This window comes from Mustela nivalis (genome assembly GCF_964662115.1).
Source record: "Mustela nivalis genome assembly, chromosome: 7".
NCBI classification, from domain to species: Eukaryota; Metazoa; Chordata; class Mammalia; order Carnivora; family Mustelidae; genus Mustela; species Mustela nivalis.
The window spans coordinates 16,133,552-16,153,738 of record NC_139026.1 but is presented as its reverse complement, the minus strand read 5'-3'; the positions used below and the strand labels follow the sequence as shown (position 1 = coordinate 16,153,738).

General features: G+C 38.0%; 1 protein-coding gene across 15 annotated transcripts in view; it reads right to left on the bottom strand.

Annotated features, from left to right (window-relative positions):
* The window catches only part of SLC41A2 (solute carrier family 41 member 2), a 178,814-nt gene that overhangs the window by 149,831 nt on the left and 8,796 nt on the right, over positions 1–20,187 (bottom strand). For 12 of the 15 annotated variants that reach the window (XR_014313863.1, XR_014313864.1, XM_082739089.1 and 9 more), the window contains exon 2: positions 5,118–5,842. Coding sequence is in view for 13 of the 15 variants with exons in the window: in XM_082739089.1 (XP_082595215.1) it covers positions 5,118–5,672 (555 nt within the window). In the remaining 2 variants the exon portion in view is untranslated. Of the gene's footprint in view, positions 1–5,117; positions 5,843–11,238; positions 11,318–11,341; positions 11,902–18,458; positions 18,676–20,187 lie in introns of those variants that run through there. The other 3 variants (XM_082739084.1, XM_082739085.1, XM_082739087.1) reach the window with 3 other exon arrangements.

Genomic DNA, 20,187 nt, shown 5'->3' with positions numbered 1-20,187 from the left:
ATATACAACAAAGATACATGTACACGTGCACCCAAAATCTGGAAACACCAATGAGTTCTATGTCCAGAATACATTGTGATCTATTCATAATTGGATTAATATATAGAACTAAAAATAAATGGGGTGCCTGGGTGGCTCAGTGAATTAAGCCTCTGCCTTCGGCTTGGGTCACGATCTCAGGGTCCTGGAATCAAGCCCCGCATCTGGCTCTCTGCTCAACGTAAATAAATAAATGGACTACAATTTCATAAAACTTACATAATGCTGAACAACAACAACAAAAAAAAAACCAGACACAGGGGCGCCTGGGTGGGTCAGTGGATTAAAGCCTCTGCCTTCTGCTCAGGTCATGATCTCAGGGTCGTGGGATCAAGCCCTGCATCGGACTCTCTGCTCGGCGGGGAGCCTGCTTCCCCCTCTCTCTCTGTCTAGCTCTCTGCCTACTTGTGATCTCTGTCAAATAAATAAATAAATAATCATTTTTAAAAAAAAGACACAGAAGAATATATATTCTATGCTTCATTATATAAAGTTTTAGAAAAATTAAGTAAAACCAAACAATGGTTTAATGATTAACATTTATAAAGACAAAGATAAAATCAGATTATTGATTACCACTGGTGATGGGGAATAAAGGGTAGCAATTACAAGGGAGCATAAAGACGACTAATGAAAACTGCTAAGATTCTGTTGCTTGACCTGATAATTATTTGGTTGTTTGTATCATGAAAATTCACTGAGCTGTACATTTTTGGTTTTTATATTCTCTATGTGCTAATTTTCATAATTAAAAGTTTTTAAAGCATATTTAAATGAAAATTTTCAAAACACGTTTTTGTCATTTTTAACACTAGGGTTTAATATTATAAATCAATTGTACATGTGTTACCTCAAATAGTATCAAGAAGTAAGTAACCATTACACCAGAGGAAGGTGTAACATCTTAAAGATGTTATTATCATTCTAGATTATATGTTGAGTGTTTCTTCAGAATAATTGGTATATTAAGAAAAAAAAGTCAACCAGAAATAGTTCATTCATTTTAACAGTTGTGATACTATTGTAATAACTTGAAACAATTATATTTCAAGTGAACAGGTAGATCTGGTCCTCTGTTGGTTTACAGTCCGTTCAAAAATCCAATATACTTTCCATCCCCCTTATTCTGACCTCCTGTCTCCCTCTTATTAAGACCACCTGGAAAATAAACAAAATCTCCTCATCTCAATATCTTTACATTAATTACATCTGCAAAGTTTCTATTTTCCCCAACATTTTTTTTTTTACTGATGGATAATTAACATATAATTATATTAGTCACAGGGGTACGATATGATTCCACAATTCTATACATTACTCAGTGCTCATCAGGATAAGTGCACTCTTAACCCCCTTTACCTATTTAACCCAATCTCCCCACCCACCTTCTGTCTGGGAACCATCAGTTTGTTCTCTATATTTAAGAGTCTGTTGTCTCCTTTTTTTGTACATTTTGTTTCTTAAATTCAATATACAAATGAAATCATATAGTATTTGTCTTGCTCTGACTTATTTCACTTAGCATTATACCTTCTAGGTTCATCAGTGTTGTTGCAAATGGCAAAATCTCATTCTTTTTCATGGTTGAGTAAGATTCCACTATATATATACACCATTTTTTCTTTAACCATTCACCCCTCAATGGACACTTGGGTTGTTTCCACATCTCGGCTATTGTAAATAGTAGTACAATAACCATAGGGGGGCATATAGCTTTTCAAATTGGTGTTTTTATTTTTCTTTAGGTAAATACCATAATGGAATTACTGGATCTTACAGTATTTGTATTTTTTAATTTTTCAAGGACTCACCATTACTGTTTTCCAAAATGGCTGCACCAATTTGCATTTCCACTGGTAGGGCACGAGCGTTCCTTTTACCCCACATCCTCACCAGTACTTGTTATTTCTCACAAGTACTTGTATTTGATTCCAGTCATTCCGCCAGGCCTAAGGTGATATCTCACTGTGGTTTTGATTTGCATTTCCTTGGTGATTACTGATGTTGAACATGTTTTCATGTGTCTGTTGGCCATCTGTAGGTCTTCTTCAGAAAAATATGCAGGTCCAGTGCCCATTTTTAATTTAATTTAATTTAATTTAATTTAATGCTTTTGGTGTTGAGTTGTGTTCTTCATATAGTTTGGATATTAACCTCATACTGGACATCATTTGCAAATTATCTTCTCCCATTCAGTCGCCTTTTTGTTTTGTTGATGGTTTCCCTCACTGTGCAAAAGCTCTTTATTTGGTGTAGTCTCAATAGTTTAATTTTGCTTTTGTTTCCCTTGTCTGAGGAGACACATCTAGAAAAGTGTTTCTCGAGTCAATGTCAGAGAAGTTACTGCTTGTGCTCTCTTCTAGGAGTTCTATGATTTCAGGTCTCACCTTTAGGTTTTTAATCCATGTTGAGTTTATTTTTCAGTGCGTTGTGAGAAGGAGGCCCAGTTTCACTCTTCTGCATGCAGCTGTCCAGTTTTCACAACACCTCTCACTGAAGAGACCATCTTTTCCCCACTGTATATTCTTCCCTCCTTTGTCACAGATTAATTGACCGTGTAAGCATGGGTTTGTTTCTGGGCTCTCTATTCTGTTCCAGTGATCTGTATGTCTATTTTTATGCCAGTACCATTCTTCTTCTTCTTCTTTTTTTCTTAAGTAAACCCTACTCCCAATGGGGGGCTTGAACTCATGACCCTGAGATCAAGAGTCACATGCTCTACTGACTGAACCAGCCAGGTGTCCCCTACTTTGATGACTACAGCTTTGTAGTATATCTTAAAATCTGGGATTGTGACACCTACAAGCTTTGTTCTTCTTTTTCAAGGTTGCTTTGACTATTCAGAGTCTTTGTGTTTCCATATAAACTTTAGTACTATTTGTTCTAGTTCTCTGAAAAATGCTGCTGGAATTTTGATAAGGACTGCATTCTATCTGTAGATTGCTTTGGGGTATTACGGACACTTTAACAATACTGGTTCTTCTAATCCCTAAGCACGGGGTATCTTTCCATTTGTTTGTGTCATCTTCTATTTCTTTCACCAGCGTTCTATAGTTTTCAGAGTACAGGTCTTTCGCTTCCTTGGTTGTTTAATAATAGGTACTTCATTATTTTTGGTACAATTGTAAATGGGATTGTTTTCTTAATTCTGCTTTCTGCTATTATTAGCGTACAGAAATACAACAGATTGTTATTAATTCTGTATCCTGTGACTTTACTGATTTCATTTATCAACTAGTAGTAGACTTTACTGATTTCATTTATCAATATTTCATTTGGTGGAGTCTTAAGGGTTTTCTATATATAGTATCATGTCTCCTGCAAGTAGTGAATGTCTTACTTCTTCCTTACCAATTTGGATGCTCTTTCTTTCTTTTTTTCTTGTCTGATTGCTGTAAAAATTCAATATACATCTTAAGACGATTTTTTAAATATCCTTTCTCTAACTAATGGTAGAAAAATTGTTTCTATTTATGTATGTTTTCCATTTAGATAAAGATGTTATATCAAGAAGTTTTTTGGTGTCACAAATGATGAGATCTCTTTCAGGGAGCAAGCAATGAAAGACAAGGGCAATAAATGTTATCTAACACTTTCCCAAAGCCAATCTTTCTCTGACTGATGAATGAAAACTTGTAGTAACAGAATGCCACACTTTAACAACTTACTACTTTATAAAGATAATTATATAATGGGTAATTCTATTAACCATACCACAGTAAGAATTCCTACAAATCAGTCAGTAGCATATACATTTTTAAAATGGACAGTAGATACAGAAAAGCATTTCATATAAGAAATAGTCACAGAAGAACTAAGAATGGCCACCAGACATATGAAAACATGCTAAACTATTAATAATAACTGAAGACTATTGATTAAAATATGGAAACATTTCCCTATCAATTACCAATGATGAAAATGATCAAGAATATTCAACACTCATAAGGACATGAAAAAATAAAAGTACTTCTACATTGATGGTAGGAGTATAAATACTTTTGCAATCTTTTTGAAAATTAATCTGATGCTATCTATAAAATTTTATTATTTTTTTATTTTTTAAGATTTTATTTATTTATTTGACAGAGAGACAGTGAGAGAGGGAACACAAGCAGTGGGAGTGGGAGAGGGAGAAGCAGGCTTACTGCTGAGCAGGGAGTCTGATGTGGGGCTTGATCCCAGGACCCTGGAATCATGACCTGAGCTGAAGGCAGATGCTTAATGACGGAGCCACCCAGGTCTCCCCATATCTATAAAATTTTAAACACCTACACCTACCCTAACCCCCAGTAATCCCATTTTTAAAATCTATCCTATGAAAATATTAGTGTACGTGCATAATGATACATTTACAAGGGTATTCATTACAGCCTTATCATGGGAGAGTGAATAAGTAAATTTTAGTATGTCCACACAATGGAATATGAAGTTCTCACTTTATAACATAGAACATCCTTGCTATTGGTTTGGAAAGATGTCTAGGCATATTATTAAGCAATGAAAATAAGGTACAGAAAAATATATACAGCATTTCATTTTTTTCTGAAAAAGAAACCCTGTACATAGGTATGTATGTAGGCAGAGAAAAATGTCTACAAGTAAACACAACAAACTTTTTTTTTTTTTTAAACACAACAAACGCTTAATGATGATAACCTCTGGAGGGGGAGAGAGTTTGATGTGAAGAGGAGAACGAGGAAAGATTTTTTTTTAAATTTTTTATTTAATACTCTGCACTGTTTGAATTTATTTTAATGTGTTTTTATTTTAAAAGTAAAGAAGTATTTAAATGTAACATTTACTGGGTTTTGCACTGTACCCATTTGGGGATTACTTTATCATTGTAATCCCTTATGTAGAGTCACCTGACAGTCAGAATGAGACTATTCTCTTAGAACCTCTAAAGGAAAACAAACAAAAAAACACCCAGAAACAGCAGATTCTCTGCTCTGGTCAGCATCCCTTCATTTCACTAAGGGATAAATTCCATCTGAAGGAAATGTCTGAGATTAGTAACCTATGCAAAGCACTGCCCACAACAAAAGCACTGAAGATAAACAAAGAGACAAACCCACCTGGACTATATCCAAAACCATGCCGGCTGACACTGTTCCAAAGCCAGCTAGCAGAAATGGTACCAGTATTTGCAGCGCCATGACACCGCTGGATTCCTTGGGTGATTTCTGGTTTGCCTCTACAATGGCGTCTTCATCCGCATCACTAGATGCATCTTCATTCTGCAACATGGCAGCAGCTTCTGCAGTGCCCCTTCCATCACAGTGATTGTAGGCGGCATAGTCCTCATACTTGGGGCTACAGCTTGCAGCTGTGTGCCCATTATTGCCATGAAAAGGCTGCTCTGAGAAACTGTGGAACTCCATGTGCTGCTCAGATCGATTGCTAAAAGTCTGTGCTGCTGTTGATAATCCATCTTGCCAAACGCCATTTGCTTTCTTATACCTATCTTCCTGGTTTTTCTGATAAATTACTGGAACCATACTCAACAACAAGTTTAAAAACTTATCAGATTGAATTGTATTTAAGCGTAAAGTCCAGTCTACTAAACCTCCTCCACTACTTGGACCACTACTTGTGTTATTAGTAATAGATCTTCCTTTGCTATTAGTCATATTGTCATCGCAAAAGACCCTGTACTCCTGAGATCTCAAGCTTTATGAACCATTGTAGGTAAATTAGAACCACACAAATGCTGGTTTAAATTAAGATGTTGACTTCATTTTGTAGGAAATAATGTTTCTACTAATAAAAGGTGTTTAGAAGTTCCACAGAGGGACTGGATCTGAAAAGAAGAAAATAAAATAATTTTTAAAAATCAGATTAGCGATCTTGATACTTAAGATTGTCATATAAAACACATGTTCTTAAACCAACCCGAAGGTGATGACACTATACTTTGTGGGCTCAAACACATAACTGTTTGGAGCCACACAGCTATTCTGTAAAAAGAAACATAATACAGAGAAATCGTGCTCAGTCTTTATTTAAAGTGTCTTTCATTGTTGCACACTTTACCTAATTGATTCCTATGTAAAACCATCAAGTCGCTGAAGTTTTACAGCGGACAAATTTATTAAATAAAGTGATGGCTTCTGGGGCACCTCGGTGGCTCAGTGGTCAAATGACTGACTTTGCGGTTTAGGCTCAGGTCATGATTTCATGGGTGGAAAGATCAAGCCCTTGTAGGGACTCTGCGCTCAGCACAGAGCTGGCTTGAAGCTTCTTGCCCTCGGCCTCCCACCCAGCCAGAAACATGCTGACTCTCAAGTATTTTAAATGATGGCTTCTATTACTGTAGAGAGGTCTCAGAATCAAACTGTTACAACTCTTCACATATGTCAGTACATAATAAGAGATAAAGTATATGGCATTATATTTTAAATATTAAACGGTTACTTTATTTACGACTTAATGTAATATGTATTTTATCAAAATGTTATTTTTATTAAAATATGAGACAATGACAGGATGTGCTATAAAAATACTTGGTAAATATTCTGAATACTCGTCAGGGCATTTATTTCACATATGAAAGTAGGTTGGAGTCATATTTGCACAATTCATTATAATTGACTGAGGAATACAATCTCTGTTATCTACCAAATAACCAAAATGTAAAGAGATTACAGATATTCACTAAATGCTCTACTTTGCAAGCCAACCAAAAGAAAGCTTATAATGCACTTACTACTTAACGCTCTTCTCAAAGTCTGCTCTGACCTTCAATCCTAGAGTATGCCCCTGAGTGGCTGGCCAGTGACCACATTCTCTCTAAAGACTTGAAACTAAGAGACACAGACACACACTGTAGCTAGTTCGATAGCGATGGACACTGAGGCTGGAGGTCATACACCATGCACCCAGGTAGAGAGCCTGAATATTTGGACAGCTGCTGCCATAGACACAGAGGCTTTCAAAGATGTCTACTGCAGTGGGTCTAAAGATCTCAGGTCAGGAACACCTAGGCCTGCCTTGTACGTCCAAGAGCATCCGAGATCACGAAATTGGCACTTATTTGATAATGGGTACATGATCCCACCACCCAACTGCACTGCCCACCCACCCAGCGAGACTAAGAGTTAATTGCTGTCAGTATTGCTGCTTTTGATGAAAATTATTATATCCTTCAGTGTTTATTGCCAGTTCCTTAAACTGTCCATCCCCACTCCTTGGATAGGAAGATCAACAGCAAGGAAGGGCAAACAGAGCTATATAGCAGGTGCTAATAAGGCCTGTCTCACCCACTTCATCATTTACTCGCTTTCCTTCCTTCCCTCTTGTGATTGTGGAGAAGTCTTGGAATTCCTACCGGGAAATATCTTAAAATAGATTCTAGGACCCCAGACCTACGGACTTGGAATATCTGTACATCTTTCTTTTTAAATTTCCCAAGCAATTATGGTGCAGACTTCTTGTGAACTTGCCCTGAGAATCCAATGAGTAGATGAAGGACCAGCTGCCCTTTCCTGCCACTTGCGGGGTGATCGGTATACAGAAAACGGTGGTGTTTGAAGAAAATCAGATGAATGGAAATGTCCAGAGTAAAGCCGAGGAGAAACCAAGTAGTCCCAGGAAGACAGAGATGACCAGAACAGCTGCCTGAGAACCTCCCATGGGTGGAGAGGCTCAGCTGTACTTCTGGAACTAATGAGATTCCCAGAACCCTTAGATGACTAGATTGAGAGGGTTCTGTTCTTCAACCAATAGTGTCTTTTTTTTTAAGATTTTTTTTTTTAAATCTATTTGAGAGAGACAGAGACAGAGGTAGTGAGAGAGAACACAAGCAGGGAAGAGAAGGAGAAGCAGGCTCTCTGCCAAGCAGGGAGCCAGCCATGGGGCTTGATTCCAGGACTCTGGGACCCCATGACCTGAGCCAAAGGTAGATGCTTAACGGACGGAGCCACTCAGCCTCCCCTCCCCATTTGTGTCTTTTTTAAGGGCAGGCATTTCACGGCCTCAGGGAGATCTTTAATGAAATGAAATATAAAACAAGCCTCAAAGGGACTGAACTTTAAGACAAGTTTATACTACGGAAGGGCCTGTGATGGATACAGGCAGTTTCTTCCTCCTTTTGAAGTAGAATTATACAGTTGATCAAAACGGAAATGCAGAGAGCTGGGGAAACGTGACCAACTAACACTAGAGAGAAAAATGAAGGGGAGGGAAGGGGCATAAAAAGGAGTTATTTCCCAAGACAAGTCATCGCTGTTAGAATATTTACAGGGCATGGCTAGGCACATAGTCAACACAGAGTGGGCCAAGCAGGATCCAGATGCAAAGATACGTCCAGCTCATACTTCCGCTCCTAGTATCCTCACGTCAGCATAAGTAATTTGGAAATGGAAGATGGATACTCAACCAGGGCCTCTGTGCAGAGAGACCATGAAGGGGGCTGAAATCCAGTCCTAGGCTCCATTCATGGGGATGCCTTTTTCTGGGAGGCAGTATCCTACCCACCAGACCACACAATGACAAGTGGCTCAAGCAGGACCCTGTTTTCTTACTATTTCCTGAGTGACTACGAGATGCTGGAGTTACACCAAATTAACAAAAGTCACCACTCCTGCTTCTAATGGATTTTAACTTGTAGTGGGGAGGACAAACCACCAGGTGAGCAAACAAATGAGATAATTTGTGGAATCTGTGATAAGGGCTATAAAGGAAACAGCTGATTTAATGAAGAGTGAGTAAGTTACAAGGTTAGAGTGGAAGGCCTCTGGAAAAGTTTTCTCACTTCTCTTCGAAGTGACATCATCCTGAAGCTACCATTTTATTTTCCAGCTCAAAAAGTCCCCTCTACCACCACCACCACCACCATCACTACCACTTGAAGTGAAACCCATCCACATTAAAAGAGGATCCACAGAAAGAGAGAATCAAAGCTAGGAGATGAGAGAGTCTCGTAACAATTAGAACCTCTATTTCATTTATGTAAAGCTCATTCCGGCCCTGTTGTTCCCAATTATTTGGACCAATAACTCTACAGTGAGAAAGCTAGTCTGAGTGGTGTTTCTAGCCTAACAGCTTTTTTTTTTTTTAATAATGCAATTTGGAATTAGTAGGGATTATCTTGTTACAGGTGCATGCCCTAGACTACATATCACTATTTTGCACTGAGAAATGTGTTTAATTTTACTTTATCCTTCACTTCATCCAGTTACTGAGTGATCATCAGCCTAATGCTTGCTTACTGACAAGTTCCATTACCTCCCTTAAAGACTCCTTAAACTTTCTTTTAAAGAAAGCACTTGGGAACTTACTGAATAATGGGTTATAATCAAAATACTTTGTGATGGATGTAAGATGAGTAATGTACATATATACCACCAAATAAAAATCATTGCTCTATACGATTTACCCATGTATGACTAAAAACAGGCAATAATTTTAAAAATAATTAAACGGAATTTGGCAAAGTCTTCCCTAGCTTTAAGGTACTTAAAGAATGTCAGTGGAGGGACGCCTGGGTGGCTCAGTTGGTTGGGCAGCTGCCTTTGGCTCAGGTCATGATCCCAGTATCCTGGGATCAGTCCCACATCCAGCTCCTTGCTCGGCAGGGAGCCTGCTTCTCCCTCTGTCTCTGCCTGCCATTCTGTCTGCCTGTGCTCGCTCTCTCTCCCTCTCTCTCTGACAAATAAATAAAATCTTAAAAAAAAAAAAAAAGAATGTCAGTGGAGATACTTGTGGGTCACTCCTCAGCTACTTAGTAGGTTATATTAATCTAACCTAGTTGAGAAGAAACCGCATCTTTTTTTTTTTTTTTTAGATTTTATTTATTTATCAGAGAGAGAGAGGGGAGAGAGCAAGCACAGGCAAAATGGCAGGCAGAGGCAGAGGGAGAAGCAGGCTCCCCGCCGAGCAAGGAGCCTGGTGTGGGACTTGATCCCAGGACGCTGGGATCATGACCTGAGCCGAAGACAGCTGCTTAACCAACTGAGCCACCCAGGCGTCCCAAGAAACAGCATCTTTAGAACTTCTGCATGTCAGTTACAAAGAAGCAAATCTCTAAAAGCAAAGAATCTGCTACTCTACTCATTAATGGCCAATATTTGCACAAAACAGAAGTTGCAAATATGAAGCATGATTCAAAAATCCTCGACTGAGTGGCTGTTATCAAATACTATTACTTAGCAGCTGTGTTCCAAAGACTCTTTAGGTGCTATGCACAGCCAAAACAGGGGCAACTTTATTTTAGTGCCTTAGATCCTTGTTGCTCAGAGTACAGTTTGTGGTCCAGCAGCACTGGCATCACCCAGGAGCCTGTTAGAAATGCAGGATCTCAGTTCCAAGCCCTACTCCAATCTATGAATCAAAACCTGCCATGTTAATACATCCCCAAGTGATTTGTGTACACATGAAAGCTGGAGGAGCACCTCCCCGTACATTAAAAAAAAAAAAAAGAATGTGATTTATAGGGCACCTGGGTGGCTCAGTTGGTTAAGCAACTGCCTTTGGCTCAGGTCATGATCCTGGAGTACTGGGATCAAGTCCGGCATAGGGCCCCCAGCTCCACAGGGAGTCTGCTTCTCCCTCTGACCTTCTCCCCAGCTCATGCTCTCTCTCTCTCAAATAAATAAATAAAATCTTAAAAAAAAATCTGATTTATATTCCCTTTACCAAAAAGATGTTGTCAGACTTTGAAATGTGAACAAGGACATGAGCACTGGCAATACATTAAGCACTACTAGTGGGACAGTAAACGTTATTATACTGTTTTGGAAAACAATGGGCATTCTCTACTAAAATTAAAGATGCATATGTCCCACATGCGAGCAATTCCACCCTAAGTTAATGCCCTGAAGAGACTCTTGCATGGTATACCAGAAGACACACACAAAAATGTCCTCAGCAGCATTTTCATACTGGCAAAAAAAATGGAATTAACTCAAGGCCCAAAACCTAAATTGTGGGATATTCATAGACTGGAATACATGAAAGTCATGACAGACACAAATTTGAAGAGAATGGTTATATTTGGCTAATGGTATAAAAGCAGACAGGGGCTTCAAAGGTATTGGCTGCCATTTTTTCAGCTTGACTGAATACCTGTTAATTATGCTCCTTTATTCATATATACACTACATGAGCGTTTCAGTATGCGTGATACTGTAGATTTTATCTTACTCCCATTATTGCCACCCTCCAGTAAGAGATTTATCTCCACTGTCGCCACCTTACTTGAAGGCACATGAGAGGGTTACACTTCCTCATCTCCACTGACATCAGATTTAGCCACGTGACTTGCATTGGCCAATGGAATGAGAGCAGTGGCAACACCTACAAGCAGAAAGAGGTTCAGCTCTGTCTCCTTTCCCTCGGTCATGAGACTGGCACATCCTAGGTTAGTGCTGCTTCTTCAGACTGGATCCTGGGACAAAGACATGCGCAGAGTCCCAGCTACGGCAGCCAATCCACGGTAACTCACAGGCAACATGTAACGTGAGAAAGAAAGAAAGGCTTATAGTTCAAAGCCGCCAAGAATTCGGAATGATTACCACAGCATGATCTAACAACAGCATCCTAATAGTATATATATTTAGAAAAGGACTCTGGCCTACAGATGCCTGCCTACTTCAGTTTAGGTGAATCTCAGATATACTGAGCACTTAACGGGTTCCAGCTACGGTTAGAGTTTTAAAACAGTGGTTTGCAAACATTTAGATCTTATTAACCAAACTTCCCCTCGAATTTTACCAAGTTCAAAACAATCTTTCCCAAGGGGCACCTTGGGTGGATCAGTTGGTTTAGAGCCAACTCTTGGTTTCGGGTCAGTCATGATCTAAGCATAGTGTGAATGAGCACCGTGTGGGGCTGTGGGGCTTGGTGCTCAGCAAGGAGTCCGCTGGAGATTCTCTCTCCCCCTGCCCCTCCCCCTGCTTCCCCTGCACATGCTCCTGCTCTCTCTCAAATAAATAAATAAAAATCTTGAAAAAGAATCATTCCCACCTCATGATTAGAACGGCCATCATCAAGAAGAAAAGAAAGCAACTGCTGACTAGAATGTGACAAAAAGGGAGTTATGCACTGCTGGCAGGGCCGTAAATTGGTACAGCCATTATGGAAAACAACATGGAGGAACCTCAAAACATGAAAAAACAGAACTACTATACGACCTAGCCATTCCACTTCTGGGAACATATCCAAAGGAAACAAAGACACTAACTTGAAAAGATATCTGCACTCCTGTGTCCAGAGCACCATTATTTACAAGAGCCAAAATATGGAAACCACCTAAGTGTCCATTGACAGGCAAGTGGACAAAGAAGCTGTGATGTATGTAGTACATAAACACGTAATAGATTATTCAGCCATTAAAAATGACAACAACATCATCAAGGAAATCCTGACATTTGCGACAATACGGATGGGCCCTGAGGGCATTATGAAATGAAGTGAAATAAATCAAAAAGGGAAACAGACATACTGTATGATCTAATTTATATGTACAATCTTGAAAGAGAAAGAGAGAGAGAGAAAGAAAGAAAGAAAAGACAAGAAAGGAAAAAAAAAAACCCAACTCACACACAAAAAGATCAGACTCGTGGTTACCAGAGATGGGAGCGGGGTGGGCAGCAGCTGGGGGAATTTGAGGAAAGACAGCAAAGAGTACAGACTTCCTGTTCTAAGATACACAAGTACTAGTGACATAATCTGCAACACGATGACTATTATTACCACTGCTGTAGGATATATAGAATTTGCTGAGAAAGTAAATCTTAACAGTTTCCCCCACAAAGAGAACAAAGGGTTTTTTCCTCCCTCATTTCTTTTTAGTCTACCTATACGGCATGTTAGATGTTAACTAAACTTACTGTGGTAATCATTTCACAATATTCATAAGTCAAACCTTAATGCTGTAAACCTGAAACTCACACAGTGATGTATGTCAATTATATATCAATAAAACCGGAAAAAAATTAAATATATACACAAAATCTAAAATTTTTTTAAAAGATTTTATTCATTTATTTGACAAAGAGAGATCACAAGTAGGCAGAGAGGCAGGCAGAGAGAGAGGAGGAGGCAGGCTCCTCACTGAGCAGAGAGCCTGATGCAGGGCTCGATCCCAGGACCCCGGGATCATGACCCAAGCTGAAGGCAGAGGCTTAACCCACTGAGCCACCCAGGCGCCCCCAAAATCTAGAATATTTTAAATGATCTTTTTCTAAAAATAAGTGTACATTTTAACACCAAGAATGTAGAAGGAGAAAGGGTGCCTGGCTGGCTGGGTTGGAAGAGCATGCGACTCTTGATCTTGAGGTTGTGAGTTCGAGCACCACATTTGAGGAAGAAATTACTTAAAATGAATGAATAAATTAAAACTTAAAAAATATAAAAGAAAAAAAAATAAAATAAAAGAATGCAGAAGGGGCAAAATCTCAGACTAAAAGACAGCCCTTCCACTGAATACACTGAGATTTATAAAGAACTCACTCCATGATCCCCATCACAGTTTTGTCATGGGACAGCCCTGGTCTACAGAGACACATCAGGGACCAATTGATTTAAAAGAATAGAAACACCAGACACCCCTTATGAACTAAACTTCAGTTACAAAAATGAAAAACATTAATGTTCAAATTGCTTGTTTTTAAAAATTGGGAAAATCCAGAGTATTATATGTATGTTGATTTACTAAACCATTATCTCAGAGAAAATCTGCTCCTTGTGCTGGAGGAAGCATCCTGTTGCATTGCAAAGGTTAAATGATACACTCAAAAAATCTGGCAGAGCTGTGAGGCAGACCTGTCATGCCTCCTTACTAAGAAAGGCATTAAATGAGAGCTTAATACTTTGTTATCTTCCCACAACAAAAATGTTTTGAGTTCCTGTTACTGGTATTATAACATTTAATCAAAAATCTCAAAACCTGTCCATCAGGTGGGTATTTTCTATTTGTACAAATATTTACATAAACTGTATATATTTGTATAAATTGTGCACACTCTGCTTCTTTCATTTTCTCTTTGAGTATATCTCTTCTGTGTTTTGTTATTCAAAAGCGGGTAGTAACCAAACAGGATGTATTAGGTGGTCAGTTAAATTAGCTTTCGAGAAGGTTATGGCAAACAAAACCAGAGCTCAGCTGATAAACTGTTTCCTTGTTTCACAAAAAATACTTGTTCAGGGTTCGGCTCAGGTCATGATCCCAGAGTCCTGGGATCGAGTCCCACATCGGGCTCCCAACTCCATGGGGAGTCTGCTCTGACCTCCTCCCCTCTCATTCTCTCTCTCACTCTCCCTCTCAAATAAATGAATAAAATCTTTTAAAAATTTGTTCATTCTTTTGAGTAATACTCAATTAAGTACTTAACTGTCTAATTGTAGAATCGGTTCATAAAGAAGGATTATGTCAAATTATTTAAGTTGCTTTGTGCAGGACCCAAATAGCAGGTTGACTTTATGGCTCTTCAGTTTTCTTTAACTATTTTCTTTTTTTTTTCTTTAACTATTTTCACTTTAAGCTCTAAATCTGTGTAAACTTAAATGTTCACCAACCTCTATCAATGATTAACTCCTTCCATTTAAGCAAAAATGATGTTTAATAAATAGCCTTTTAAGTATCAGTTGCATTACCTGAACCTCAGCTTCTCCATTTCTTATCTACAATTCCCTTTTCCCAAAGAATTTACCATCAAATCAGCACATATCCCCCACAGCTCCTAAACATATCCCTCTGGCTGTCCCATGTTCACCTCGACACCACTCTCTGTCACTCTGTTGTGACCTCATGCCAAACCTGCCTCCCTTCGGTGCTCATCAGAACCCAGAGGACACTCTAATTCCACTTATGGAGATCAGAGACCTTGACAGCTCAACTACTGAGTTCATACTGAAAAACTCCCTTCTCCATTCAAGCTAGCCCTACATCTATTACTAAAATCATTTCCCATTTTTAGCCCTTTGATTTCATCATTTTCATTCACTGAAATGGATTATTTCCTACATTGCTTATTTGGGGTTCCTAAAATTTCACATAGACTCAGTACCTTCTACTAGATTACCTAAGTCAGGTAAATTATTCTCTCTTCTCTGCTTCCTTTATTCAATACAATTTCCTTTATTCAACTTTTCCACTTCTCTACTTTCTACCCAAATGTTCCTAAAACCCAGGAACTTCCATCTCATTCAAAAGGCAATGACAAAAGTATCCAACCACAAAGAAATCTACCCAAATTAATGTAAGACTAAGGGTACAGAGAGGAAAGAGTAGTCAAATTAAATGTCAAAAGTATAGTTAGCAATTTTCCTATCACTTAGAAGTTTAAAAAAGATAAATATTTTTTTAAATGAAAGGTATCCATTTGGTTGTCTAAAGCCCATTCTAAAGGAATGTCCTTTAGCCCTGTCTAAAGGACAGGTTGCATTTCCTGTGGTATTTTAATAGACCACCTGGCCCTCAACAGAAATCGGTATGGTGATGCAAAAGAAATCTCAAGAATTCCAAATGCACTATTGCTGCTTGGCAGAGGTATATAATTCATTGTATCCAGTTAAGAACAGATAGCTAGAAAAAAAGTATACAAATGTCTTCTGCTCATGTCCTTCAGCTAAACAAGGAATAGGAACTGCCCATGGTAACAATTCTAAGGAATGCAGGTGAACCCATTCAATAACTATCCCACAGACTTTATTAAGTGTAGATCTCAAACTGGTCCAAACAACAGCTGAGTTATAGTAATTTATGTATCTTAAAAATTTTTATCATTGTTCAGCTCCTTTAAAAGTGCTTAGAAGGGCCACCTGGGTGGCTCAGTGGGTTAAAGCCTCTGCCTTCAGCTCAGGTCATGATCTCAGAGTCTTGGGATCGAGCCCCGTATCCGGTTCTCTGCTCAGCAAGGAGCCTGCTTCCTCTCTCTCTCTCTGCTTGCCTCTCTGCCTACTGTGATCTCTCACTCTCTGTGTGTCAAATAAATAAATAAAAATCTTAAAAAAAATAAAAATAAATAAAAGTGCTTAGAAACTGAGAGGTGTCTGGTGTTTCAGTTGGCTAAGCACCCAACTCTTGCTTTTGGCTCAGGTCATGATCTCAGGGTCCTGGGATCAAGCCCCATGTCCGGCTCTGTGCTGGGAACCACATAGGCTTAGGATTCTCTCTCCTTCTCCCTCTGCCCTTCCCCCCACACCCATGCACACACAGTCTTTCACTCTCTCTAAAATAAATAAATAAATAAATATTTTTATACTTATAAACTGAAATTTAAGACACACTACTTCACAAATACTGCCCTGCCTGGTTAAAAGGCTCACCTCTAAAGTACCATGAAAGTATCTCCTGCTTCCTCCCCTCCTTTTTTGGCTAAAATACTTAACTAGCTTCTTTTAAAAATCTTGAGTTCTTTGATTTAAACTGAATGTAAGCACTCACAGAAGTTTCATTTAGGTAGGAGGGAGTGATACCAAACTTTCTTGGCAAGTTAGGAAAAACTGGGAGAAGCAAAAGGACAATTAACTGCCATTTTAGTAGCACTGAATTGCCGTAAAATTGGTGGTCCTGATAATTCCCTAACAAACACAAAAGCTTGAGCAGCCTTGGACATGATTCAGCTACTGATATCCCAAAACTAGCTAAATGCATAAAACACTCACTCACTTCCAAGACTGTCCACTGAGAGAAAAGAGTAATGCCATAAAATTTATTAATTCTTTCTATATGCCTAGAAGACAACCAAACAGTTGTAAAGAATTTGTTTTACACCCAGAGAAATAATCAATGGGTATAATAAATCTTCTGTATAATAAATCCACCACACATCTCAAATAGTTTTTCAAAGAAAACCAGACTCAGAGCAACTGACTTTGTTTTCAGAATCACAACCTCAATGTCACTAGTTAGTTAATTTAATTATTATTTGGAAGAATGCTTAAGAAAGATATGCCAAAACAAGCTACAGAATCAACTAAAACACAGTCCACAGTTAAACCGTTTCTACTTACTGAGAAAATGTTGACAGAATAAATACGTGTGTGTCCAAAGAACTAAGGGTACTGCATAAACAAAGTACAATTTATCCTACCAAGTGCCATCGGTTAGATTGTATCTAGTCCCTATCAAACCCACCAACTAAAAAATGGGAGGGGGATTCAATCATTTAACTAGACATTCTGATTAAATTCACGGCATTTACAAATTCTTTTTATAACACAGGAAGCCAACTATTACCAGAAATATCCGCTAGAGCTATGATTTGAAAAAACTTGAGGAATAGTTGGATAGTGAGGAGTTCAGAGAACCCTGTTTTGAAGTTGAGAAACTGCTTTTCAATAATAAAATGAAGTATATTTCTCTTACTCTGTTAAACATTTCTTACATGTATCTTATTAAAAAACTGCCTCTCTTAATGACTCTCTCCTTTAAATGATAAAGCAATTGACATTCATTAATTTCCTGAGAACTACTGCTGAGAACATCCCCTTCTCATCAGTCATTCATGTATAAAGTTGTATGAGACTTTATTTAGAAGGCTACGCCAAAACAAGCTAATGAATAAAACTAAAACACAATTCGCAGATAGCCTTGCTACTGAAAACTGGTATGTTTACTTTTCTTTAATAAATATTGAGCCACTTTTTTTTTTCTTTTTTACTTCAGCAGTGAGGAAACTTACAGGTACATCAGAAATTCAAATCTATGATCAGTTTATTCATCTTAATGTTAAACTCCTAGTTTTATTTTCTCTGGTCCCAGTTTTGTAATTCTTTTTTTTTTAAACCAACATTTCTTGTAGGTGTTGTTTTTTACAAACTGATTCAACGTTTCTGTGTAAAACAGTGTACATAAGAATAAAACATAAATATATTTCCGATCCAGTTTTCTCTGGCTCTTCTGAATCTGAAACACTTAAATTGAGAAAGAAAGTTTTAAGTTCATCAGCATTTCAAATGAGTAAAAATTATTATTCAGAATTCATATAAAAGTATACTTTCATACTTTTCCCTATAACACATGCTTATATTCTTAGAGAGAATTCAATTCTAAAAATGCAAACCTACTTCTGGACCAACATAAAATATACACTTAGCTCTCTGTATAGTTAAACTGAAAACTGAAAATGCAAGCTTCCAGAATTTTAAGGTGCAGAAGGGATGCCAAAGTGCCAAAGTTTAAAAGAGAAAGAAAATCCTATTTTTAAGAACAGAGAAAGGAAGAAAGGAAGCTAACATGCCAACATTTAAAAGAAAAAGAAAACTTGTTTTTAAGAAAAGTGAAAGGAAAATGTGGTTTTCCCCATGTAAAGTTGGCATTTTCCTTCTACATTTTAAGACCTGGAGTGTCCCATATCTCATTTCAACTATGTACTACTCAGAGCACATCTATCTGTCTACCTCCCCATACTCTCCCCTATCTCAGACGTAAAGCGGAACACTCACGCACCGACCCCACTAAATTACATTACCTTCCAGAATTAGGAAATAGGTCAGCACCTTCCCTGCGGTGTTCCTCAGGTGGGAGCCTAACATCACCGTCCCTAGGTAGGACACCCTCACAAGGGCACCACCCAGGGAGATGAAGCTGATCTTCTACCTTCCCAAACTGCACTTTCCCTTAAGAGTCCTCCCAGAGTGCTGTGGAGTTCAAGTGCACCGAGTCAGTTCAAGGGACTACGCAGATTAGGTACATGGCAAGTACAGAGTGTTATGTTACTCAATTATCTTGGCAGCGAACTGAAACAATGGCCTCAGTATCTTTACTCCCTGCAATCAAGTCTCTCCTCTACCCTTTGGCCAGGGCTGTGCACCTTTTTTTCAAATATCAGTTTTTTTAAAAAATGGGAGGGGAAAAGCTCGAAGTTCAACTTCCAAGTTCAAGCTAACTACCCTCAAAGCCACCTAAAAACCAACTGCGTTGTCGTAATGGTCTTTGCTCAAAGATGTCCTGACTACCATTCCTTCTTTCCCAACTCATTTGAAATTGTGCTTCTGATATCCACTAGCACAGAGGTTGTGTTTTTTTTTTAATTACTTTGCTTTTTCTCACAGAAGCAATAGGTCTTTAGTAAAAAAAAAGAAAAAAAAAACAAGGATACATAAAAATTGTTTATTCTGGAAACCCATTATTCAGAGATAATCCCTGATGACATATTAGTATATATAGCTCTTTTTTTACAATACTTTTTCTCTATATATGTATAAAACAAAATAGGCTCATATTGTACGTATTATTTTATATCCCGTTTCTTGCATTTCATAAAACATTCCCCAAATTACCTTATCAATAATATTCTACAAAGTTACTTTTGATGGTTATTGCAATTTCCTCCTTCTAAAAATCCTAGGAGCTCCAAAATTGCCACTTTCTTTGCTACCTCTCTCTCTCCACTCATTTCCCAGTATGAACATCACAACTAAAAGGCCTTCATTTAATGAACATATCCTAAACACTGCCAGATAACTGACATTCTGTATTCATTTTTCATTTTTTATAGCCATTTCATTTATATTTGTTAGATAATTGTGAGTAAGTTACTGCATCTGTCCCATGACACTCCAAAGCAAGGCCAGATTACCACCGAGTCTATGGTGTGTCTCCCCCACAATCCACCATATATATTTCAAAATGATAGTAACTCCAAACACATTAAGAGTCACAAAAAGGTATGATTTTTCCCAGAAAAGCTACCTCATTTTTTCTTTAAAAATTACAGAACATCAATGTTTTTCTCTCTTTTGGTGCTTCTTTGCTAATGCTGAAACGCATGCTTGGACTGCCTATATAGGATTGAGAAAGGGGTAGCTTATGTCCTAAAGAGTATTATGATTTAATTTTCTTTCCTAGTTTTTATTTAAGTTTCAGTGAGTGCAATTACACTAATACAGTGCAGTATTAGTTTCAGTTAGAGAACTTAATGATTCAAGAGTAAGATGATTTTAAATTCAGATTATAAAATCTATGCACAAACTCCCATACCTGAGTATACAGATTTCAGGCAAGTATGCGATGTGGAATCACTGGCAAATGCTTTATGTTGTATTTGAAACTGTACAAAGCTTCCTGAGCTATTTGCTACCCTTTCATTAAATGAATTAATCAACAACAGGACTTGCATTGAGTGATTTTAGGGGGAAATTCCAAGTGACTTATACAGCAGATCTCCACACTTCAACTGAGAAAGATGATTTTCTTTC